General features: G+C 40.9%; 1 protein-coding gene across 6 annotated transcripts in view; it reads left to right on the forward strand.

The window, feature by feature from the left end:
- abr (ABR activator of RhoGEF and GTPase) overlaps positions 1–19,679 on the forward strand; it is a 143,148-nt gene that overhangs the window by 76,208 nt on the left and 47,261 nt on the right. For 5 of the 6 annotated variants that reach the window (XM_030437416.1, XM_030437413.1, XM_030437414.1 and 2 more), the window contains 9 exons: positions 864–924; positions 6,655–6,707; positions 7,864–8,004; positions 8,614–8,735; positions 10,926–11,094; positions 12,407–12,526; positions 12,849–12,924; positions 13,050–13,154; positions 17,606–17,680. In XM_030437416.1, the coding sequence (XP_030293276.1) occupies positions 864–924; positions 6,655–6,707; positions 7,864–8,004; positions 8,614–8,735; positions 10,926–11,094; positions 12,407–12,526; positions 12,849–12,924; positions 13,050–13,154; positions 17,606–17,680 (922 nt within the window). Of the gene's footprint in view, positions 1–863; positions 925–1,180; positions 1,277–6,654; positions 6,708–7,863; positions 8,005–8,613; positions 8,736–10,925; positions 11,095–12,406; positions 12,527–12,848; positions 12,925–13,049; positions 13,155–17,605; positions 17,681–19,679 lie in introns of those variants that run through there. The other variant, XM_030437418.1, reaches the window with a different exon arrangement.

Here is a 19,679-nt window from a genome sequence, read left to right on the forward strand (position 1 = left end):
TGCAAAACAGAGAACACCGCTGTACCTTTATTTTTTTGATCAAGACCTTAACCCTTTAAGGAACACCGTTCCAACATAGGAACGCCCTTCACTAAACGAACACCCTTCGTAAAAACTAATAGTTTTTTTGCTAATAGTTTTAAGCATCAGATCTTAACAGTATATACTCACTGTTGGAAAGCTGAGACTGTCGTGATTATTTTAGGCCCAAACACAAAGGAAAAAAGTTATTTCCAGACCATGTAATAGCCTTCTAAACTTACCATGACACAGCGTTAGAAAGAGCCCTCTATCGCAAGAAGCAAGAATGCCTACATACCTTTGGAGTGTTCCCCTTTTCCACAGCTACAACGTCATGCCACAATTTTTTTATCATAGTTCGCCAAGAGTCCATAGAAAGGGAATATACATGTAATTTTACCCAAAACTAGCTACAAGTGTCGAACAAGCAAGAAACCCCGGGGTCTTAGCTTTCATTTGAGACCAAGATTCTGTTTCTAGGTAAAGGGGTTCTCAAGTTATAAGCCTTTGAATCTCGGTAGGACCCAAGCAAAATGCACAGACATGCATGTAGAGGTGTGTTGGTGGTCTTAAACAGAACTTTCTGTGAGATAAAATTGCGAAGGTTGTACGATGCAGCCTCATTCAATGGTTTCAGTTTGCTGCAGTGACCCTATACTTTTTCATTAATGAAAACCTCCACCAAGCAAATAGAGGGCTGTGTGTGTGTGTGTGTGTGTGTGAGCGCGAGCGTGCCTGCATGTGTGTGAGCGAGCGTGTGTCTGTGTGTGTCTGTGAGTGCGAGTGTGGTTGTGTGTGTATAATTAGTAAAATTGATCATTCCCCTCCCCTGTTTCTTTCAGAACCTCAAAGTGAAAGGACCTAAAGACTCCAAAGATTGTACCACAACTGTCTCAATGGAGGGTGAGTTTGTGTCTTTGTCTTTGTGTGTGTGTGTGTGTGTGTGTGTGTGTGTGTGTGTGTGTCCTTGTCTTTGTCTTTGTGTGACTGTTAGTGAGTGTGCATGTCTGGGTTGGCTTGCTGCTTTAAGACTCCCCTCTACTTGTGTATGCAGTGGCGGGCTTTGGGAGGCAAACTGGAGACACACACACACACACACACACACACACACTCTTGCTCTCTCTCTCTCTCTCCCTCTGCCTGTGTCTATCTCTGGCTGAGAAAGGAGGCAGTGAGCAGAGAACAGAGTGAGGAGTGGAGATGAGGGATATGGAGGTGCTGCTGGTCCTCAGACTGTGTTGTAACTGCACATACGGTAATGACTGCATGATACGAGCCGCCGCCGTTTGAATTAGACAGTGTGGAGTGATGCTTTTTCTTTTTTCCTGGATGTCACCGTTGTTTATTCTACGGTAGATTGGTGGCATACCGCGTTTACTGCGAAGTTGGGATAGTTATCAATAAGATGCGAGATTGATTTGAAACACCAGCAGATCTGTTTGGAGCTCATTAACCACATTCTGGTATCTGTCTGCTGACGATTTCAAACTGGACTTTTTCTTTACATTTATGGTGCTGTATGTAGCCCACACAGTGAGGTGATAAAATTAGTTTCTTCTGAAGCTTTTGTGTGGTTGCTTGCTGTGTGACAGTCCCCTGGAATATGCCGCTCACGGGGACTGACACTGCTGCTGTTCTGGTCTTTTAACATACAGAATATACAGGAGGAGAGCAGCTTTTTGTGTGGCGTGTGTGCGTGTTTTTTTGAACACAAGGCACATTTACTGTTTAAGGACCGCTGGCCCAAGACTGCTTCTCTTAGAAAACACTTATCACTAGTGGATCCGAATAAATCTGATGTGTATTTAGAGCCTTTACCCTGCTGATGTCTTGCAAACTTCTGCTGTTTTAGGCTCGACTCAACCAGGGGGTAGCCCTTTTGCTGCAGGGCAAAGACTATAATGTTGTGGGCTGTCCAATTATGCAGTGATAAGCAAACATGTTGAGTGTTGCTTTGTCTGGCTCAGAGAGTTCATGTGTATGTCACTTTTCAGCAGCGTGTACCTGTGAAGTGTATGTTAATTTATGCAGTGTAAATGAGAAGAAGAACCCAAACATGCAGGCTATTATAACCACATTTGTTTCTCATCTTTACTATTATTACTATACTTGATAGTACCATGGGCTACTGTGGTAGTTAAGTGGCATGATGTTTCACATTCCCTCAACAAAACAGTGTGTCAGCAGCACCCAGGGCAGCTGCTTTGATTACGGTTTGGTATTGCAGTTCCTTAATTACCTGGCGAGGTAGTCGAGGGATTTCTGGAGCTCAACTCTCAAACTACCGCTTTATCTTTAATGTCCCTCTGTTTCTTTCATCATGCTTTCATCCCACCTGCCTTTCTTCCCTCTAGTCTGTACTGTTCCATGTGATTTATCTGGCCGCCTGCCAAATTAACTGACATGTCCTTTTTTGTATTTTTCTTCATGGGGTTGAGTCAATTTATCAGACTTATATAGTGAAGCCCTGTGTGTCATCTGCCAAGTACTTTCTATGAATGGATGCAAATAGCCACACAAGTGCTAAATCAAACAAGCATCTGACATCCTGTTTTACATGTAAATGGGGACTCTTGCTCCGCACTGCTACAGCTTTCTCATTCTTCCTCAATCCTCATGTGCCCTCTCCCTATCTGTCATTCTGTCTTCTTTATTTTTTTGCTCCCGTTCTGTCCTCCACGCCCTCGTTACGGCTCTTGCCTGGCATTGATAGCTGAATGTCGTGCCAAACACTGAGGGCTGAAAGCTGGCAGTCACCGTGTCCTAGCTGTAGACCCGTGCAGTTTGTATGTTGCGCCAGTTCAAAGACTTCGTCCACATGGTGCATCCCCTCATTAGCAAAGATGAATCCTCTGCCCATCGGCCAAGATGTCAAGGAGACCTTGAGAACAGGATCAATCAGAGGCACCTCGAATAATCTGCCTCTCCCGTCTGATCCCCTTTCTTTCTGTGTCTTCTCATCCTCCCTTGTCTTGACTCTTGACTAGACTTTGAACTTTGCTTCTCTGTCCAGAGTCCAAATGGGTAACACCAAAAACATGTAACTTCTAAATGCTTATAAAATCAGCACACATTTATCCTGCATTAGTACTGCAGAGTAGGTTAGCAACCTAGCTATAATCTCTGTCCTATCTTAAATCTTATTCAGGATGTGATGTTTCCTTGTAACATAGAGTTTATTATAACGTTGTGTGTTTATGAAAACGTTGGAGAAAAGGTAAAAAGGGTAAGATAAAGGAAGGTCACTTCCTCTGAGGTGATCACTGAGCTTTCTCAGTAAGTTCAAAACCATTAAAGATGAGCCATGCTAGCATATTGAAGTGTCAAAGGTGTTCTCGAGGTTACGTGACCTTGTTCAGTTTGAAATACCTTTCTAAAAGTTTTGATTTTGTTGCTTTAATTGCATTCCTAATGCATTCCTAACACACCTGCTTGCCTCGCCTTTCTGTTTCTCTTCAAGGATGTGTCTGCTCTATTGTTTTTTGCACAATCAGTAGTATGTGTAAAAAAGTCGGCAAAAAAAGTATTTTTAGTAGCAGGTGAGCTGTGTTTGGAGGAAGCTTGTGGGTAATTGTGTAGCCTATCAAACTATCAGAACCAACATGGTACAGAATGACATAATGGCCAGCACCTAGTACAAAACAACGGCACAAGTAGACCCACATTAAATTAAAGGGGTTACATCACCTCTCTCTTTCTCTGTCTCTGTGTTTCTCTACAGCACATGTGCATATGTCAGTAGACGGGAGGGTTAAAGCAAGGATGGATTGTCCACTAATCGGTTTTGGATGGCATCTGTCTCTCTGACTGATTAAAAAAAAAAAAAAAAAAAAAAGTAGAAAATACTACAATGAGTTGACAAATTTATATACCTGGGCGGCCTGCTCAAGTAAAGTCCATGTGTGGGAAACACTGCACGATATATCTCTTGATATTTTTAAATCTGACTCAAAAGCACTTCATAAATGCCAGGAATCAAATATCACAGTATTTCTGACAAAATGCTCAGTATTAATAATGCAACAATGTTGAAGGGACAACAATTGAAACTTTAACCAAAAAAATTGACTTTTCATAAATAATGGTGGTAATGTTGATTTAATGTGGGAAAGGGCAAGTAATACAGTCTGATAAATTATGAATATGATATTGCTTTACTGTAATGCAGCCATCAAAACGTAAAAGACAGTAAAAGACAATGCTTCTGCCATATTATGTTATATCAATATCTCAAATTTAAGAGTACCTAATATATAGACTAATTTAACATAACAATACAAATTTTTATATTGTACAGCCCTTCTTTGGTTTCTGACCAAACACCTGCAAACCCAATGAGATTCCATCATCCCTAGCTGAACTTTATGGTTATCGCTAATTAGCAAATGTTAGCAAGCTAACTCATGAAACTGATAAACATGGTCATTATTATACCTGCTTAACATTAGCATGTTAGCATTGTTTTAGCAGGCCGATGTTAGCATTTAGTTTAAAGTACAGGCAGCAGCTAACATGACTCTTTTTCAAAATAGAACAGTAGTGTCGCATTACTTCAGACATGCAGCACAAAGTAGGACATAAATAATCAATCAGCTGATACACTGACTCACACAACCAGCTAACATGCTCAAAACTAGGAGTAGTTGTGGTAAATTAAATGTTTTGTACTATCATCTGGTACATGAATTGTAAACAAGGTAACCAAAGTCACCTTAACTTTATGAAGTACCTGTACTTGAGGTGAATACAAACCTGCAGATACACATAATTAAAGTGTCCCCAACCCTTGCAGTCACTGAGGGTCCTCTAGTTGATCCTCCAGGAGGTTCTGCTGAAGTATTGGTTCGCTGAACCAGGACCATTGAGGGAGGCGGCGGTATTAATGACCAGAGGGTGGAGAAACTTCAAAGAGCATCAGCAAGGCCCCCTAGAAGATTCTCTTTGGTCTTATACAGTAGCTGATTGCATGTGTGTATGTGTGTGCATATTTGAGCCACATATGAGAGGGAGTATAGACTGTGTAAAGTTTAATATGACAGGCCTTATCAGGAGATCTGAGCATGTTCCCTGTAGGTTTCTGCCTCACTCTTTCATTTTCTTTAGATTGAAAGAAGAGGAGAGAAGAAAGGAGGATGAGCAGTTAAATTGGGGGTAGAGAGGGAGCGACGGAGAGACAGAGAGAGAGATAACATGTCTGTAGTACTGTACTGTTGAAGGGAGCAGTGTTCAGTGGTTTAAACAGATAAGTATAACATTGGAGGGGAAGTGTAGCAGTGTTTCTACCTCTCTGTGGGAGCAGAGTGCTGCCTCTCTGTGACGACCTGCCCTGCATACAAAAAGCACATCACTTCTCTCTGTTTCACTTGGCTAGCTTTTCTTCCCCTCCGTTTAAAAGTCAGGTGCTGTAAGTCTGTCACTGTAATAAATGAACATTAGCTTGATCACTAAGTGGAACATTGTCAGCTGGTTTCCAGATTTCTATGCCCTTGTGGAATGGGGTTTGTTTTAATTGCATACCCTTATGCTTTTACTTTTTGAGCACATGTACAGAGCAACATTATTATGATTTTATATTTTATATAATACATCGTGAGGCTGGTGGCATTATTATTGTGAGACCTTGAGACGTTTTTTGGCATTTCATTACATTGCCAGAAAAGCAGGAATAAAAGTCCTCTCCCTCAGCTTTCCTCCTCCTCCTCATCTCTTTTTATAAATCTATATGTGTGTTTGCTTCTCATTCGTCACTCCCTAGGGGCTCTCACATCTGCCATCTTTCCCGCCGCCCATCTCCCCTGTATGATTTTTTTTTTCCCTTTTTTATTTCTGTCTTTCCCTCTGTCCTATCTGTGGGAGTTTCTTACCTAGAGCTGTCATGTATGTTAGGGCGGCTGCTGTTCACACCACCTCAGTAGCCAAGCTGTCCCACGAGGAAACCAGCCAAGTGCGGTGATGCAGGCTTCAAAGTGTGATTCAGAGGCAGGATTGGGCATGACTGTGCACGTGTCTGTCTTTTTATATACATGATTTTCATATAGACATGTGTTGATTTGTGCCATTTGTGTTTACATCCAAGAGACGCTTTGTAAGGCTGCCGTTTACCTAGCAGCAGCCTGAAAATTCAGTGGAAGCAAACTGTTTCAGAGCCAATAGAAGGCTGCAGTATCAACCCCGGAGATGGACAGCATGTTAAGCAGCCTGCCTACGGACATGTGTGTGTCCTTTCAGTCATTGTGCAGTAACAAACTGCTGCATTTTTCACACCTTCTATCTGGAGAACAACACACTAAAAAACAATGATATGATCTTCTGTTTATCCCTGTTTGTTTTACTCTCTCCCCGTCACAGGGAGGTCAAAGGTCAGGGTCAGCTGCACGTATTGCCAATAGGCAGTCAAGCAGTGTGGATGCTTGTTGTCACAAGTTGAATGTCGTCAATCCAAGTATCATATTATCAGTTCGACTATAAGTGCCGTGTTTAACTCTGTGCGATCAGAGTGGGAGTGTTTGTCCTTGTTCGATCAGTGGAACTGTGACCTTCTGTGTGTGTGTGTGTGTGCGTGTGTGTGACTGTGTGTGTGACTGTGTTTACAGACTTGTGTGACTCAGAGCTCTCCTCTTCTCTCCCCCACAGCTCTCCTTTACAAGCCGATTGATCGTGTTACCAGAAGCACCCTGGTCCTTCATGTGAGTACACATCTTGCAGTTTGTACAAATTTAGAATCATTTCACCCCAGTTGGCAACAAAAACAGGACACTCGTCCAGGAGACACTGCTGTGTTTTTGAAGACAGATATTTGAGACATGTATTTCACAAAGTAGACATATGAAACTAGTGGAAGAAACCTACTTTGAAATTTCAGCTACTACTGCTACTTTATACTTCTAGTCCACTTCATTTCATATAAAATGTCAGACTCTTTACTCCAGCTACATTTACCTGACGGAATAAGTTACTTTGATAATTAGGATTTGCATTTAAAAAAACATACTATATTCCTCTTAAATAAAACAAATTGTATTGAAGATTAGATCTTTAATACTCAACCTTTTTGGCTTATGACTCCTTTGCAAATAAACTTTTCTGGGGCTTGTTCCACCCTTGACAGTAAAGTAAAACTCTTGGTTAGCTGCTCCTCACAGTAGTCCAAGTGCTATAAAGCCAGAGCCTTTTTTTGTTGTTTATCACAGTGTCCTCCCAGCCTAAATAAGTCTACCTCCTTGGATGAGTAATAATCAAGTGGAGAGTGTCAGTCGCGCAAGCCGAGATGCCTGGATGTGTTTGGTTATGTTCCAGGAGTGTGCTGCATGAATACATTTGCATAACGCTGTCAAAACAACAAGATGCCCAGTGCATCCAAGGCTGGTTTACTTGTTTATATAAAGGTCATGTACCTGTCATCCATGCAAAATAGGAGGCAGTGAAAATTTCTGGTGATGATTTTGAAAGACAGGCGGCTACTGAAGCCTCTGTTGTCAGCTGTCCGTATCATCTCTCTGCTGCACTGATGAGAGCAGCTTCAATAAAAATGAGGAAATTAGATTTTTAGAGATAAAGTATGAGCACTAAGTATTTAATAAGAAAGCTGTGTATCTGCAGCGCAACTATGTTATAAATAAGAAGACAACATTTAATAAGCACTTCTGCCCATGCTTGAATGATTTTATGTGTAAAGGCGAGGCTGAATTTCTGACCATAAGGTAAAAAGTGCTTTGATATTAAATGGCATTTTTACATCATTATACATGGCAACAATTATTTCCGTGTTTCACAGTATATAAAGTTTTAGGTATGATTACAACGATGACGGTTTGTAACTGTGTGTTTGTGCTCATGTTGTAGGACTTGCTGAAACACACTCCCAAGGACCACCCAGACTTCCCTCTCCTGCAGGATGCTCTGCGGATATCTCAGAACTTCCTCTCCTCCATCAACGAGGAGATCGACCCTCGCAGGACTGCTGTCACTACACCCAAGGGAGAGGTGTGTGTGATTATTTATAAACAAATTTGATATTTAATGAGATTAAGGAAACATTATCTAGCTTTTTAACCTTATAATAACAACTTCAAAATCATTCTGATGGTACAGTGTCTTGTAATAGTTTGAATGGTTCCTCTGTCTCAGCCACTCCGCACCATATCACTTGTTTATACACTATAACTTCAGTGAGAGGGTAGGATCACAGTGTTACATATATGCATAATTATAATGTTGTGAGTTTTGTCCGTAGTTTGACAAGTTATTGCAGACCTGGGATTTTTATTTATGACAGTGGTGTTTGACATAGTTTGAGTGTTGTACAATTAAGGAATCCGTATAAAACCTTTCAAATTCAAAATCAGGCTTATTTCTAAGACACTTCATACAAATAGAATTACTTTTCACAAACACAAGTCATGTTTTCACACGGAGTTTCTCCTTAAAAGTACTCTACCAATTTTGCAGTACACACCTCCAACATTGTTGGACTCACAATGTATTAGAAGAACACATTCCACACATTGGTCTTCAATGTCAAAACCAGACCCCGACAATGCAACTCGACCTAAGACGGTTCGACCTTATCAGCATTGTGTTATTTTCTCTCAGGCCCGTCAGCTGGTGAAGGATGGCTTTCTGGTGGAGGTGTCGGAAAGCTCCAGGAAGGTTCGGCACGTCTTCCTCTTCACCGACCTGCTGCTCTGTGCCAAGATGAAGAAGACGGCTGTGGGGTGAGTCCACTTTACCTTTTATTCTCCAGCATCAAAATAGTTTATTAACTGCAGAGCCATTTGCATGTGCAGCTTTAAGTACCTACTACTGTGGGATTATCCTCTTTGCTTCTATCTGTATGTCATTCATTTTTCCTTCCACATCAGCACGTAAACCCCCGACAGTGAAACAGAAAAGGATGACACTGGCACTTTACAAAAGATACTGTCGCCCTGTCTGTTCCCGCCTCTGTAAAGCAAGAGAGCTTATTGAAGCCTCACTAACAAAGAGAAAGACCAGCAGGCATTTTGCCTCTGGATTTTTAAAAAGTTGAGGAGAGGAACAGATACACACAGTGAATAAAGAGTGAGGATGAGGGTTATTATTCAGCACAAGAAGAGGTTCTGTGTGCCAGAGAAGAAATCTGTTTGAGCTTACCTGTGTGTGATGCCACATCTAAAGGCTCTGACACATGTACATAGATTAAGTGTCACACTTACAGGATTGCCTGTCGCTCGCTTCGTCAGCACGGCGGCCGCTGTTAGCCTGATTGGATCTAATTTTGGTTGACATTCACTGTTTGTCTGTTTCATTTGCAGCTACCTCTCACTTGGAGGAACACATGGCGTTGCCATAGCTACCAGATCTGTAAATCAGTCTATTATGGTCTGGAGTGTTATCTCAGCGTGCCACCTACATACACAGTTAGAGCTGAGCAGCCATCCAGAAACTCAATCACCTTGGGTTAAGTCACTGAGGATCCTTAATCCCATTGTGTCCTTTGATTATCTCACCTCCATCATGTTGGAATTAGTCATATTTACACGCATTACCACTTCTGAATACATATTTTATAATTATTATTATTTCTATTCCACCATTGCTATTGTTACTAAAGGGATACGAGATTGGATGTAATTATGTTTTTTTGTATTCCACTCACTAATGTATCCCACTGAGCTCCACCCTTTTATTTATGGGTGTGATATATCTGGAAGGTTGTGTTATGGATGAATGGATGATCTGTAAAACAAAGAGATTTCCCAAAAGACAGAAGAGCATTGAGACACAAAGGGTTTGATAATGGAGGTGGAGGGGGGGAGGCAGAGAGATCAGAGGCTGGGGAATGGCTTCAAGGGCTGTGAGATTAATGCACTTGGATGATAAAGAAATGAGTAGCCCATCTCTCCTGCGATGCTGTGAATAAGCTTTGAATGGAAGTCCAAAGTAAGCACACACACCAAGGGAATTCAGTGTGTTTTTGTATTTGTGTTCCTCTAATTGGTACGATCCAAACAATTCCACCTTTTCCCCTCTAATAATAGCCATCAGAAATCTATTTTGAATCTATTTTAAACAAAACTTTTTCCATGTTCGTTAATTAAGATTTTAGACGTAACATTATGTATGAGAATTTTGTTTCTAGTATGGATTCTCATTATCCAGCTGCTCACATTTCTCTCTGATGGAAGTGTCGCACTGGTAATGAGTTAACTATGTACCACCCAGGAATACTAATGAGTCTCATTAGTGTCAGTGCGCATCAATCTTCTCAGCAATGCTGAAAGTAGCACTGTGCTGAGCAAGCATCATTTTCATCCATATAGATTAGATTAGAGTAAATAGGCTGAAAGTGATTCCTTATTTTGATGTGTTTTGATCAGTTAGTCCTGAGGTCAAACCAGCGTGCTGTATAGAAAAGTATTTTTTTTATTGTCTGAGTCTGACCTTCAATAAGCCAATCAGTGTCATTTTTAGGGCTGACAGTATATTGCATGTTTTCTTTTTATAGAACTGTGAATGTTAAGTGTTTCTGTTGTTATGATGTGCATCCATTTTAGTGATGTCTTTACACGACAGTGACAAATTTAAGGTCTGACTAGGAATCCTTTCTCAAAATTACACCAGAGATGTATTATGGCATTTCAAAGCTTCCTTAAAGTGAGACATCTATGTTATTGCCTCTTTTGCATTTTTCTCAAAATCAGTCATCTAGACAGATTGAATTTGTTTTTGAATTTTTCCATTATTTGCTGATGTTATGAAATATTCTCTCACAGTCTCTGTTGTGTAGATCTGTACAGCTTTCTGTGCGCTTAGCTGACTTTACAAAAGGACAAGGATGTTTTGTATGATTGCCTAATAGTGTTTCAAACCCTCCCTCTACATCCCTATATTTCTGCCTCCTTTCCCTCTATTTCCATCTGCAGTCGCCATCAGCAATATGAGTGCAAGTGGTACATCCCTCTGGCAGACTTGACCTTCCAGACCCTGGACGAGTCCGACACTAGCCACAGCATCCAAGTCCTGCCCGAGCATGAAATTGAGGAGATGAAGATCAAGATCTCAGTCTTAAAGAGTGAAATACAGAAAGAGAAGGTAATCTTGCCCTGAAGTTTTCTCATACTGTCCAGTGCTGCAGTACTGTACTCCCCATTCAGGGTTCTCCCCGCGATTTTTTGCGGGTTGCGAACGCTCGTCAACGTCAGTCCGGGGGGGAGAGACACGGACAGACGGTCATCAACTCCATCAGCCGGGGAACGGACGGACGCTCATCGCCGTCAGCCGGGAGCTCCTAGCCGTCAACCGGGGGACAGACGGACGGACGGACGCTCGTCACCGTTACGCGCGGAGTATAGCGGCGCTGACCTAGCGGTATAGCGGTGTAGCGCCGCTGTTCCACCATCTGGGGAGAACCCTACTTAGGCGGGAGGCAAAAATGCTTGGGCACCGCGCCTAAGCCGTATAATGGCAGGGAAAACCCTGCCATCTATCTGAAATGCTCCATTCTAGTTTTTGTCTCTTTAATACCCCCTCTCCTGAATATAATGAAATTTGGACTGAATGGTTCAGTTAAACTTTCACACAGACAAAGTCTTTCATGAAAGACCCCTTAAAGGAACAACGGCACCTTCCTTTTAACTCTAACACCCACACCTTAGTTTACTTTAGACAGGGTCACAATATGCCTTGTGAGGAAACTCGAAACAAAAACATAGCTTTTTCATATTTAAAAAAAGGTTCTCCCTTCTGTCATCGCATCAGCCTTTTCTGGTTTACTCCTTACAGAGCTGACACAAGTTACTATCAGAGGTTGATTCAAAAAGATGCTGTAAGCCCCCAACAATTACAAGTCTGTACACCCCCGCGCCCCTGGCTGAGACACTCTCAAGGCGTCGGGAGCTCAGAGTTCCTGTTATTCCCCTCTCGTAACGTTAAACACGCCCACCCGGGGCACAACAAGTGACCGCAGCTGGTATTAAGAGTCGGAGGAGGCCAGAGCAGTGAGAGTAGGAGCTGACTGAATGTAGGCTCTGACTCACAGTTTCCTGGTGAGGGCTGGGAGGGTGTGTGTATTTGTTTTCCTTCAATACCGACAAGAAGCTGAGATCCTTGAGAGCAGGACGCTCAATTTCAGGGGCTTATCTGCAGCCTGTCCCTGAAAAAAATAGCATAGATAAAGATTTCAGGAAGCCTGTACCATGCTGATTAGAACTGATAACAGAAATTGTAAAGTACTCTTGAAAATGTAGTTCTAATTTTGATGTCATTATGAAATAAACACAAAATCAATATCAGCATTTTACTTTATAGCCGTTTCTCTCTATCACTCTATTGATACATTTAGTATTAGTTTCAGCCCTAAATGAGATTCTGAATATCTGGTTACTTTTTTTGTGTATGTCTGTAGAAAGCACCGAAGGGTCAGAGTCGCGTGGAGCGTCTGAGGAAGAAGATGAACGAGCAGGAGTCGTGGCTGCTCCTGCACTCCCCCACCATCCCCTTCCGCATCCACAACAAACATGGAAAGGTGATCTGCTTGTCCCACCCTCTCACTCTCTGCATCTGTGTAGCTGTAATGCTCAAGTCTCACCACTAGACGGAGACATGTAACTGTCTAAAGAGTCCCATACGTTCAGAGTTGGGTTAGATTTGGATTTTCAAACTTAAAGCTTTTGACAGCATGACATAATTTTACATCATAGCTTTTTTTTATAGTTTTTCTTTCTACTGTTTATAAAATCAGCACTATTCTTGTTAAATGTATTTTCTTTTAGATCTTCCAATAATGATTTTAGTGCAGAGGTGATATCCTTGATGTGTTTAACAGTGCTTTCTGTGTTTGTATCCAGAGCTACCTGTTCCTCCTCTCCTCTGATTACGAGAGGTCAGAGTGGAGGGAAAGCATCCAGAAACTCCAGAAGAAAGGTAACACCAGCTTTGAATACAATTGCTCTATTGACTGTTTCTGTTTTCTTCTAGAACCACATTATACGCACTGTACCGCAGAAAAGTAAGAGTTTGTGTCTGTGTGGTTGCTGTGTGTATTTCAGATCTCCAGGCATGTGTCCTAAGTTCTGTTGAGCTCCAGGTCCTAACCAGCTCTTGTTTCAAACTCCGAACTGTCCACAACATTCCTGTCACCAGTAACAAAGACGGTAAGAAACACTCACACAAAATATCTTCTTTATGCTTTTCTTCTTATGTCTGGATGCCTTGTGTGTTTCTCCTTTTTTTTTCCAATCACAAACACAGACAGTCTCCCATTACTCCTTCCTCTCCTCTCTGCTTTGAGTTTAAAATTCAAACAAAAGCCCCTGTTACAAAAAGCCACATAATGAGAGAGGGGGGCCTTGCTGGAGATTATCTAGGTTACAATATGTTTTCCATCTAGCTTGTAGCAGTCAATGCCACGCAGTGTGTCGACGGTGGCCTGCGCTGAGCTCCCAGTTCCTATATGTTTGTTTTTGCTCCAGATCTCCACATTGCACGGCTTTCACGGGCTGGTGGTGACATTAAAGCCATCTGGCCAACATTTTCTGATCTCACATGCCAAAAAGGGTCTCAGCATTTTACAGAGAACTTTCAGAGACACTGAAAGGCATTCTTTTTTAATTCTTTTTGGCATCATACAGACAAAAGGTTTTCTTCTTATACAATGGCATCTCTCTGCAAGTCAACCATTATTTTGACATTCGATACGTTTAAAGTGGAGATCTCGGAATATCTTGCTTTTTATTTTGCATTCTGGTGTACATCAAGGGAAAAAAGAAGCCAGTATTGCTCTGTGCTCTGAGCCTTTTCAGATGTCAGTTGCCAGCAGCTGAACAGTGAAGTATATTTTCTGTGACTTTTTATTTTATTTTACAGAGATGGGTGCTTCTTTTCCTTTTGTGCTCATGCTAATTATCCAGTTCCTACTTCAGTTATCCAAAACAAACTATAAACATAAAACACATCAAGTCCAGGTACAAGACAGCATGTTTCAATATCAATTGCCAGTTTGGTCATGTGTAGATTTCTAAGTAAGGACTGAGACAGGATATATCGATATCAATATTGACATCACAGTAATTGCAATGCGAAGAAGGGCAGATTCAGCCATTTTATATTATGCATTATGACATGATAAAGGTATTGAGACAATGGCAAAGGCTAAACACAGACAACCATCAAAAGCTTTTTGGGGTTTAGTTATGTATCTTATCCAAGAATACTTCAAAGTGCAGCCAGAGGGATCCAACCACTGACCTTCGGATTAGTGGATGACCCGCTCTACCCCCTGAGCCTTAGCTGCCCCAAAGCTGTGTTTCTAACGTGACAATGTGAACAAAGTTTGCTTAGGCAACACGTCAAATATTGCAAACGCCCTCCCAAATTGGGTTGAGACAGATTATGTTACATTTTTACAGCAAATGGTGCTAGAAAGCTTGTGTTCTTCACCTCAAGGATAAGTAATTAAATACTGTATGTATATATATATATATATGACATTTCTTTTTGGAAGTTGAAATGTTGAACATGCTCCAGATTTATAGTTCCCATCCAGTAAGTCCCTTAGATTGATTTTTTTTTTTTTTTTGCTTGAAAGTCATCATGGGATGGTGATAATCAAGTATATGCCAGTGTCTCCTTCAAATTTTAATTCACTGTTCAGGGCATTTAGAGTTTTAGCTGTGAAAACAATATGATATTCCTTTTTATCCTTTGATTTGCTCCAAATTAGATCTGATCTGACTTCCTTTTCCATTTTTAATAATAGCAGAATTTATTTGATTTGCATTGTGTAGTCTCAGCATGTACTGACTCACTCACTGCAGCTCCTTTTTTAAGTAGTTTGGATAATAACATTAACTGCTTTGGCGGAGGTTTTTACTTGCCTTGCTACTTACATTGCTCGGCTGATTTGATGAAACCCTCAACTTTGTGCTCTGAAACATGTCCTTCATTGTGCTTAAGTTTTGTTTGAAATTACATCTTTTTTACAGAGAGGTAATATCCCTGTGTGTTAAAACAGAGCTCGGGCCCCACATCATAATCACACAACGACATATACGCAGACACACCTCGATGACATGCGATGCAGGGAGCAAAGTAGGGTTTAAATGGAGACCAGCTGGTGACGGAATGTTTCTCATAACTAAGAGGATGGATGATATTGCAGAGAGCCTTAAATGCTCACACTTTTATTTGACACCTTTTGATAGGATACTTAAAAATTACCAAACATAAGTTAATGGATTTCCACAGTTTATTGTAGCAGTTGGATTATTATTTAAGAAAATAGACCTCAGTTTTAGTTCTAAAAGCAGCGCATAGGCCACCTCGAAGCTGAACCCTTGAACTCTCCCTGTGTGAAACTCTCACTTATATACAACACACACCCTCACATTCAACCCCTGTGGGGTTGACTGCTCTCCTCTAAGCCGCCTACAGTGGAGCTCCAAACAGCCCTGCAGCCCTCCATCATAGTTTATTTTCCAGGAAACAGCCAGGCTTCACAGGCCTCAACCTAAGCAAGAGTGTATCCCCTTTATGTGTGTGTGTTGGCGGGGTGGGGGGTATATCAGGCCATCATACAAACGTCCACCCATGACCCTCCACTCGTCCGCCAGCTCAGTTGTTATGGCAGAAGACTGCTTGTTGATGTGTGGTCTGATACTTATCCTACAAAAGGTTGTAATAACAGTTAACTTATTGTAGGAAACTAAGTGAAAATTATTTTCTTCAGCCATTTCGACTGTATTTGTGTTCAAGTTTTGGCCAAAAAGTGTCTTTTCTCAAACATAACTTGGTGCCTGGATGTTGCAATGGGTGAGAACAGTTATAGGAGTGGTTTTAGTAATGAGTTTTATCCGCAGTTTGGACCACCCAACCTGAAATGGATGAAAAGCACGCATTCTTCCCGATTAAAAATTTTGATTAGCCCATTTAAAGATTTTTTAAATGGATCCAGACATTCAGGAAAAAAGAGTTAGACATTGTTTATAATTCCATTTTTTATGCTCCTAAATCGTGATTGATGATTAATCAAATCATCAGCTGCATGTCCTCAATCCCTCATAAATGCAACTTGTTCACTTGTTCATTTTGGGAAATAAAGGCCACATAGCTCCATAGAGTTGTCTGTTCTGCTGAGTTTGTGGTCAGGTTTCATGTACAAAAATGTTACCAGATGGTTAAAAAGTCTTTCTGCTTTCGATAAATCAGCAGACAGAAACCTTTAGTTTCACAAGTCGCATTGGAGGACACAAAACAATTCGCATCAGAGTTCGAATCAGCTTCATTGGCCAAATATGCGTACATATACAAGGTATTTATATTAATCTTTCTGTATTACACAGAAATAGATACATAGCTAAGAACGAGGACAAAAATAAAAAACTTAACCAATAAGATAAAGAATGGTTAGTAAATGGTCAGAACTGTACTGTACAATAGCATGAGGAAAGAAAGTAGTTGTGTATGCAGTGTGTTAGGGGCACAACACCATAAATGGCTGAATGCAAGTAAATTGCTCTTGTGTTGTAAACAGCACAAGTAGTGCAAAGATGAGTATTTGATAAATATGCATACATGGTGTTGATGGATTATGTCCATGATCTGTATGTATACATATCTATATATATTATGTACAGCGTGCAGGATTTACATTGACACATTATGAACAAGGAGCAGAATATATATTGGCCTCAGCAGCGACAGTGAATAACGATACATACATGTTGACTGCAGTGTATTTGAGACTGTAAAAAAATCTATTGTGGCGGTAAGTGGATGTTTTTGTGTTGGAGGTTTATTGACACTGTAGATCAATAGTACAGATGCCAATAACCAGTCCCAAGCGTAGCTGTGTTATAAATGAAAATGAAGTGGTTTGGTTTGAAGATAGAAACTGAAAAACACATTTTAGAAGCAAAATTACATGTGACTAATGTAAGACATGGTAAAAGGGATGTGACAGTCATGGAGATATCATCAAAGAGAATATTATAGCCTAAAGTTGGAGGTGTTATACTGTCAGATGCAACAGAGGAGGATACTGGACCAGGGCCTGCATAAAGAGCAAGAGGCTATTGTTGGAGTGAGAAGATTTTCTACAAATGTCCCATAATGATGATAACGCGGTCAACAGAATATTGATTAAACAAGTCAAACTCCAAATGAAGTTAGTCCATCATCATTATTTGACTCGTACTTCTTGTGAAGTTTGTTTTAACTAAAGAGAAGAATAATTGCTACAAGTTCCTGAATCGCTTGTACGTGCAGAAGAAACCTGTTTTTGCATGATGTCCAATGTCTTGAAGTAATTAGATAGATATATATATAACACATTTTCTAGGTGTATGAATCCCTTCATCAGATACAGTAGCACTCAGAGGGGGATTTTTTTCGGTTTCTGTCTGTAAATCTATCTCTTACGGTATCCTCATGATTGTTGTTATGGAGATGCAATGTGCAGGAGTGGCTTACAAGTCATAATTCACAATGACTGTTTGTCTTTGCATTGTTTTATTTACACAAACCATTCTGAATGTTTTTTAAATACAATACGTCACCATATTTACGCTTGGAACGGGACTAATTGCGCTGTGCGCTTGTTTTCCAGATGAGGAGACTCCTGGCCTGTACGGCTTTCTGCATGTGATCGTCCACTCTGCCAAAGGATTCAAGGAGTCAGCAAGTAAGTTGGACAGAAACAGCATTTTTTTCTGTAATTTTTTTTTTTGCTCTGCCTCAGCATCCCCTCACACATAGTTGTTGTGCACAGAGGCGTCTGCCAGCGAAACACATGATCCAGTCAATCACTGCAGTCTGCACATGCAGTTTCAATCATGGCGTGGCCCAATACGGAGATGGCCAGATGGACTGATGGAGGATAAGAGCATAGAGGACAGCACAGGGAGAAATAGATTCAGAGGAGAAGTGGAAGCCACAGTGGAATTTTTGTGGTTGTTTTTATTTAGAAGACATCAAATATGACACAAAAGAACTTGCATAAAAAAACAAAAGCGAAAGATTGTGCACAGCAGACAGGGACAATTTTGAGAGTGAACTGCTGGCAAACTTACTGCCAGTTGTCTCTGATTTATTGCCTACCGTACACAAATGTTCCTTTGTATAATAATGTGCGCAGATACAGCTGTGTGTGTGTTTATAATCAGTGAACTCGAGCGTGATGTTGGCAGGGCTGTGTCCATACTGGACAGCTGGTGCCGCGGTACACTTTGTGCCCTCTTGCACAATCACCAGTTCAAATATCAAAAATCTGGAAAAGACACAGAGATGAAGCAATATGATTTCCTCAGTTACCATGACAGCCTTTAGAACGTGGAAGCTGGCTCGCTAGAATTTCCCGGGTAATGGATTGGAAAGCTCTCTCCTCTGAAAGCCTGTTTGATCCTCGGTGGAGTACGGTGAGCTGAGGGGTTTAAAAAAAGAAAGTGTGTGTGTGTGTGTGTGTGTATGTAGAGAGAAGTTGGGCAGTTTCACGGATACCATTTGCTGTAAGTGTATCCAGTGAAGCGTATAGAGTCAGGGTGGGGCATGCAAGCAATGGAGGTAGTGTGGGGTAGATGTTGTGTTGTTGTTAAGGGTCACTATGCTGGTGATGATAATGGCCATTACAGTGGCATTTATCCCTCAAATGAATTACTGTGACATACACTGATTAATGTACAAAGAGGCTTTGTAGCTGGTGTAATTGTTTTATCAAAATAGAATAAAGTATTCCTCTAAATGGGGTCAGAAGTTAGCTCAATGTAATTATCAGGCTTGTTATGGAGAGTGATTGCACAAACTGTAAATGTTGTTTACTCAACACTGAAAATCTGAAATAGCATTTACACACATCCCTTGGGTTGTTTATGCTGAGTTTGCAAAGGTTCAGAGCCTTTTTTGCACTTTTTCTTTTGTAAGTACTCGGATCGCCCATGCCACCCACTAGTGCCAGGTGAAGAAAACAAACAAACCCTCCTCTTTACTGGATCCAGCAAAAAGACAAGAAGGAGGCACTCATACCAAAGACCATAAGTTTGATTATCAGCCCATTAGAGCTGCTAAGCTATATCTGTTAGTAAGTCAACTATTAAGCTACTTGACAACTATTTTATTGATTATTGGTTTGAGTAAATTCTCTGATTTCAGCAACTTAAAGGTGAATGTTTTCTGGTTTATTTTCTCCTTTATGACGGTAAACTGAATATATTTTGGTTGTCGGCACAATAAGACATTTGAAGACTTCTTTTTTTGCTTTGGGATACACCGGTTGTTATTTTCCACCATTTTTTGGCCATTTTATAGACAAATCAACTTCTCAAATAATCAGGAAAATAATCAGCAGAATGTTTGACAATGAAGATAATGGGAAGATGCAGCCCTAAATCCGAGCGAGACGTAAAAAAAACGATAGTGGATAGTTAGTGCAGAATTAATTGTATTCTGTATTGTATGTCTCAGTTCAGTTTACACAACACAGTTAAACAGTTCAGCTTTTCTTTTTTTTTTATCAAGCTGTGTTCAGAACTTTCTGTGCTAAAGTGTCACCAGCTGCACCCACAGAACCACACCGCTGCTGCTGAACACCTGTGTTTTTAGGTTAGAAAACTGCTGTATTTGTGTGCGTGTGTGGGTGGTTGATTGTTCATATGTGGGAGTACACTGGCTGCGCCCTTGATGCTGAA

The sequence above is a fragment of the Sparus aurata genome, chromosome 13 (genome assembly GCF_900880675.1).
Source record: "Sparus aurata chromosome 13, fSpaAur1.1, whole genome shotgun sequence".
Lineage (NCBI taxonomy): Eukaryota > Metazoa > Chordata > Actinopteri > Spariformes > Sparidae > Sparus > Sparus aurata.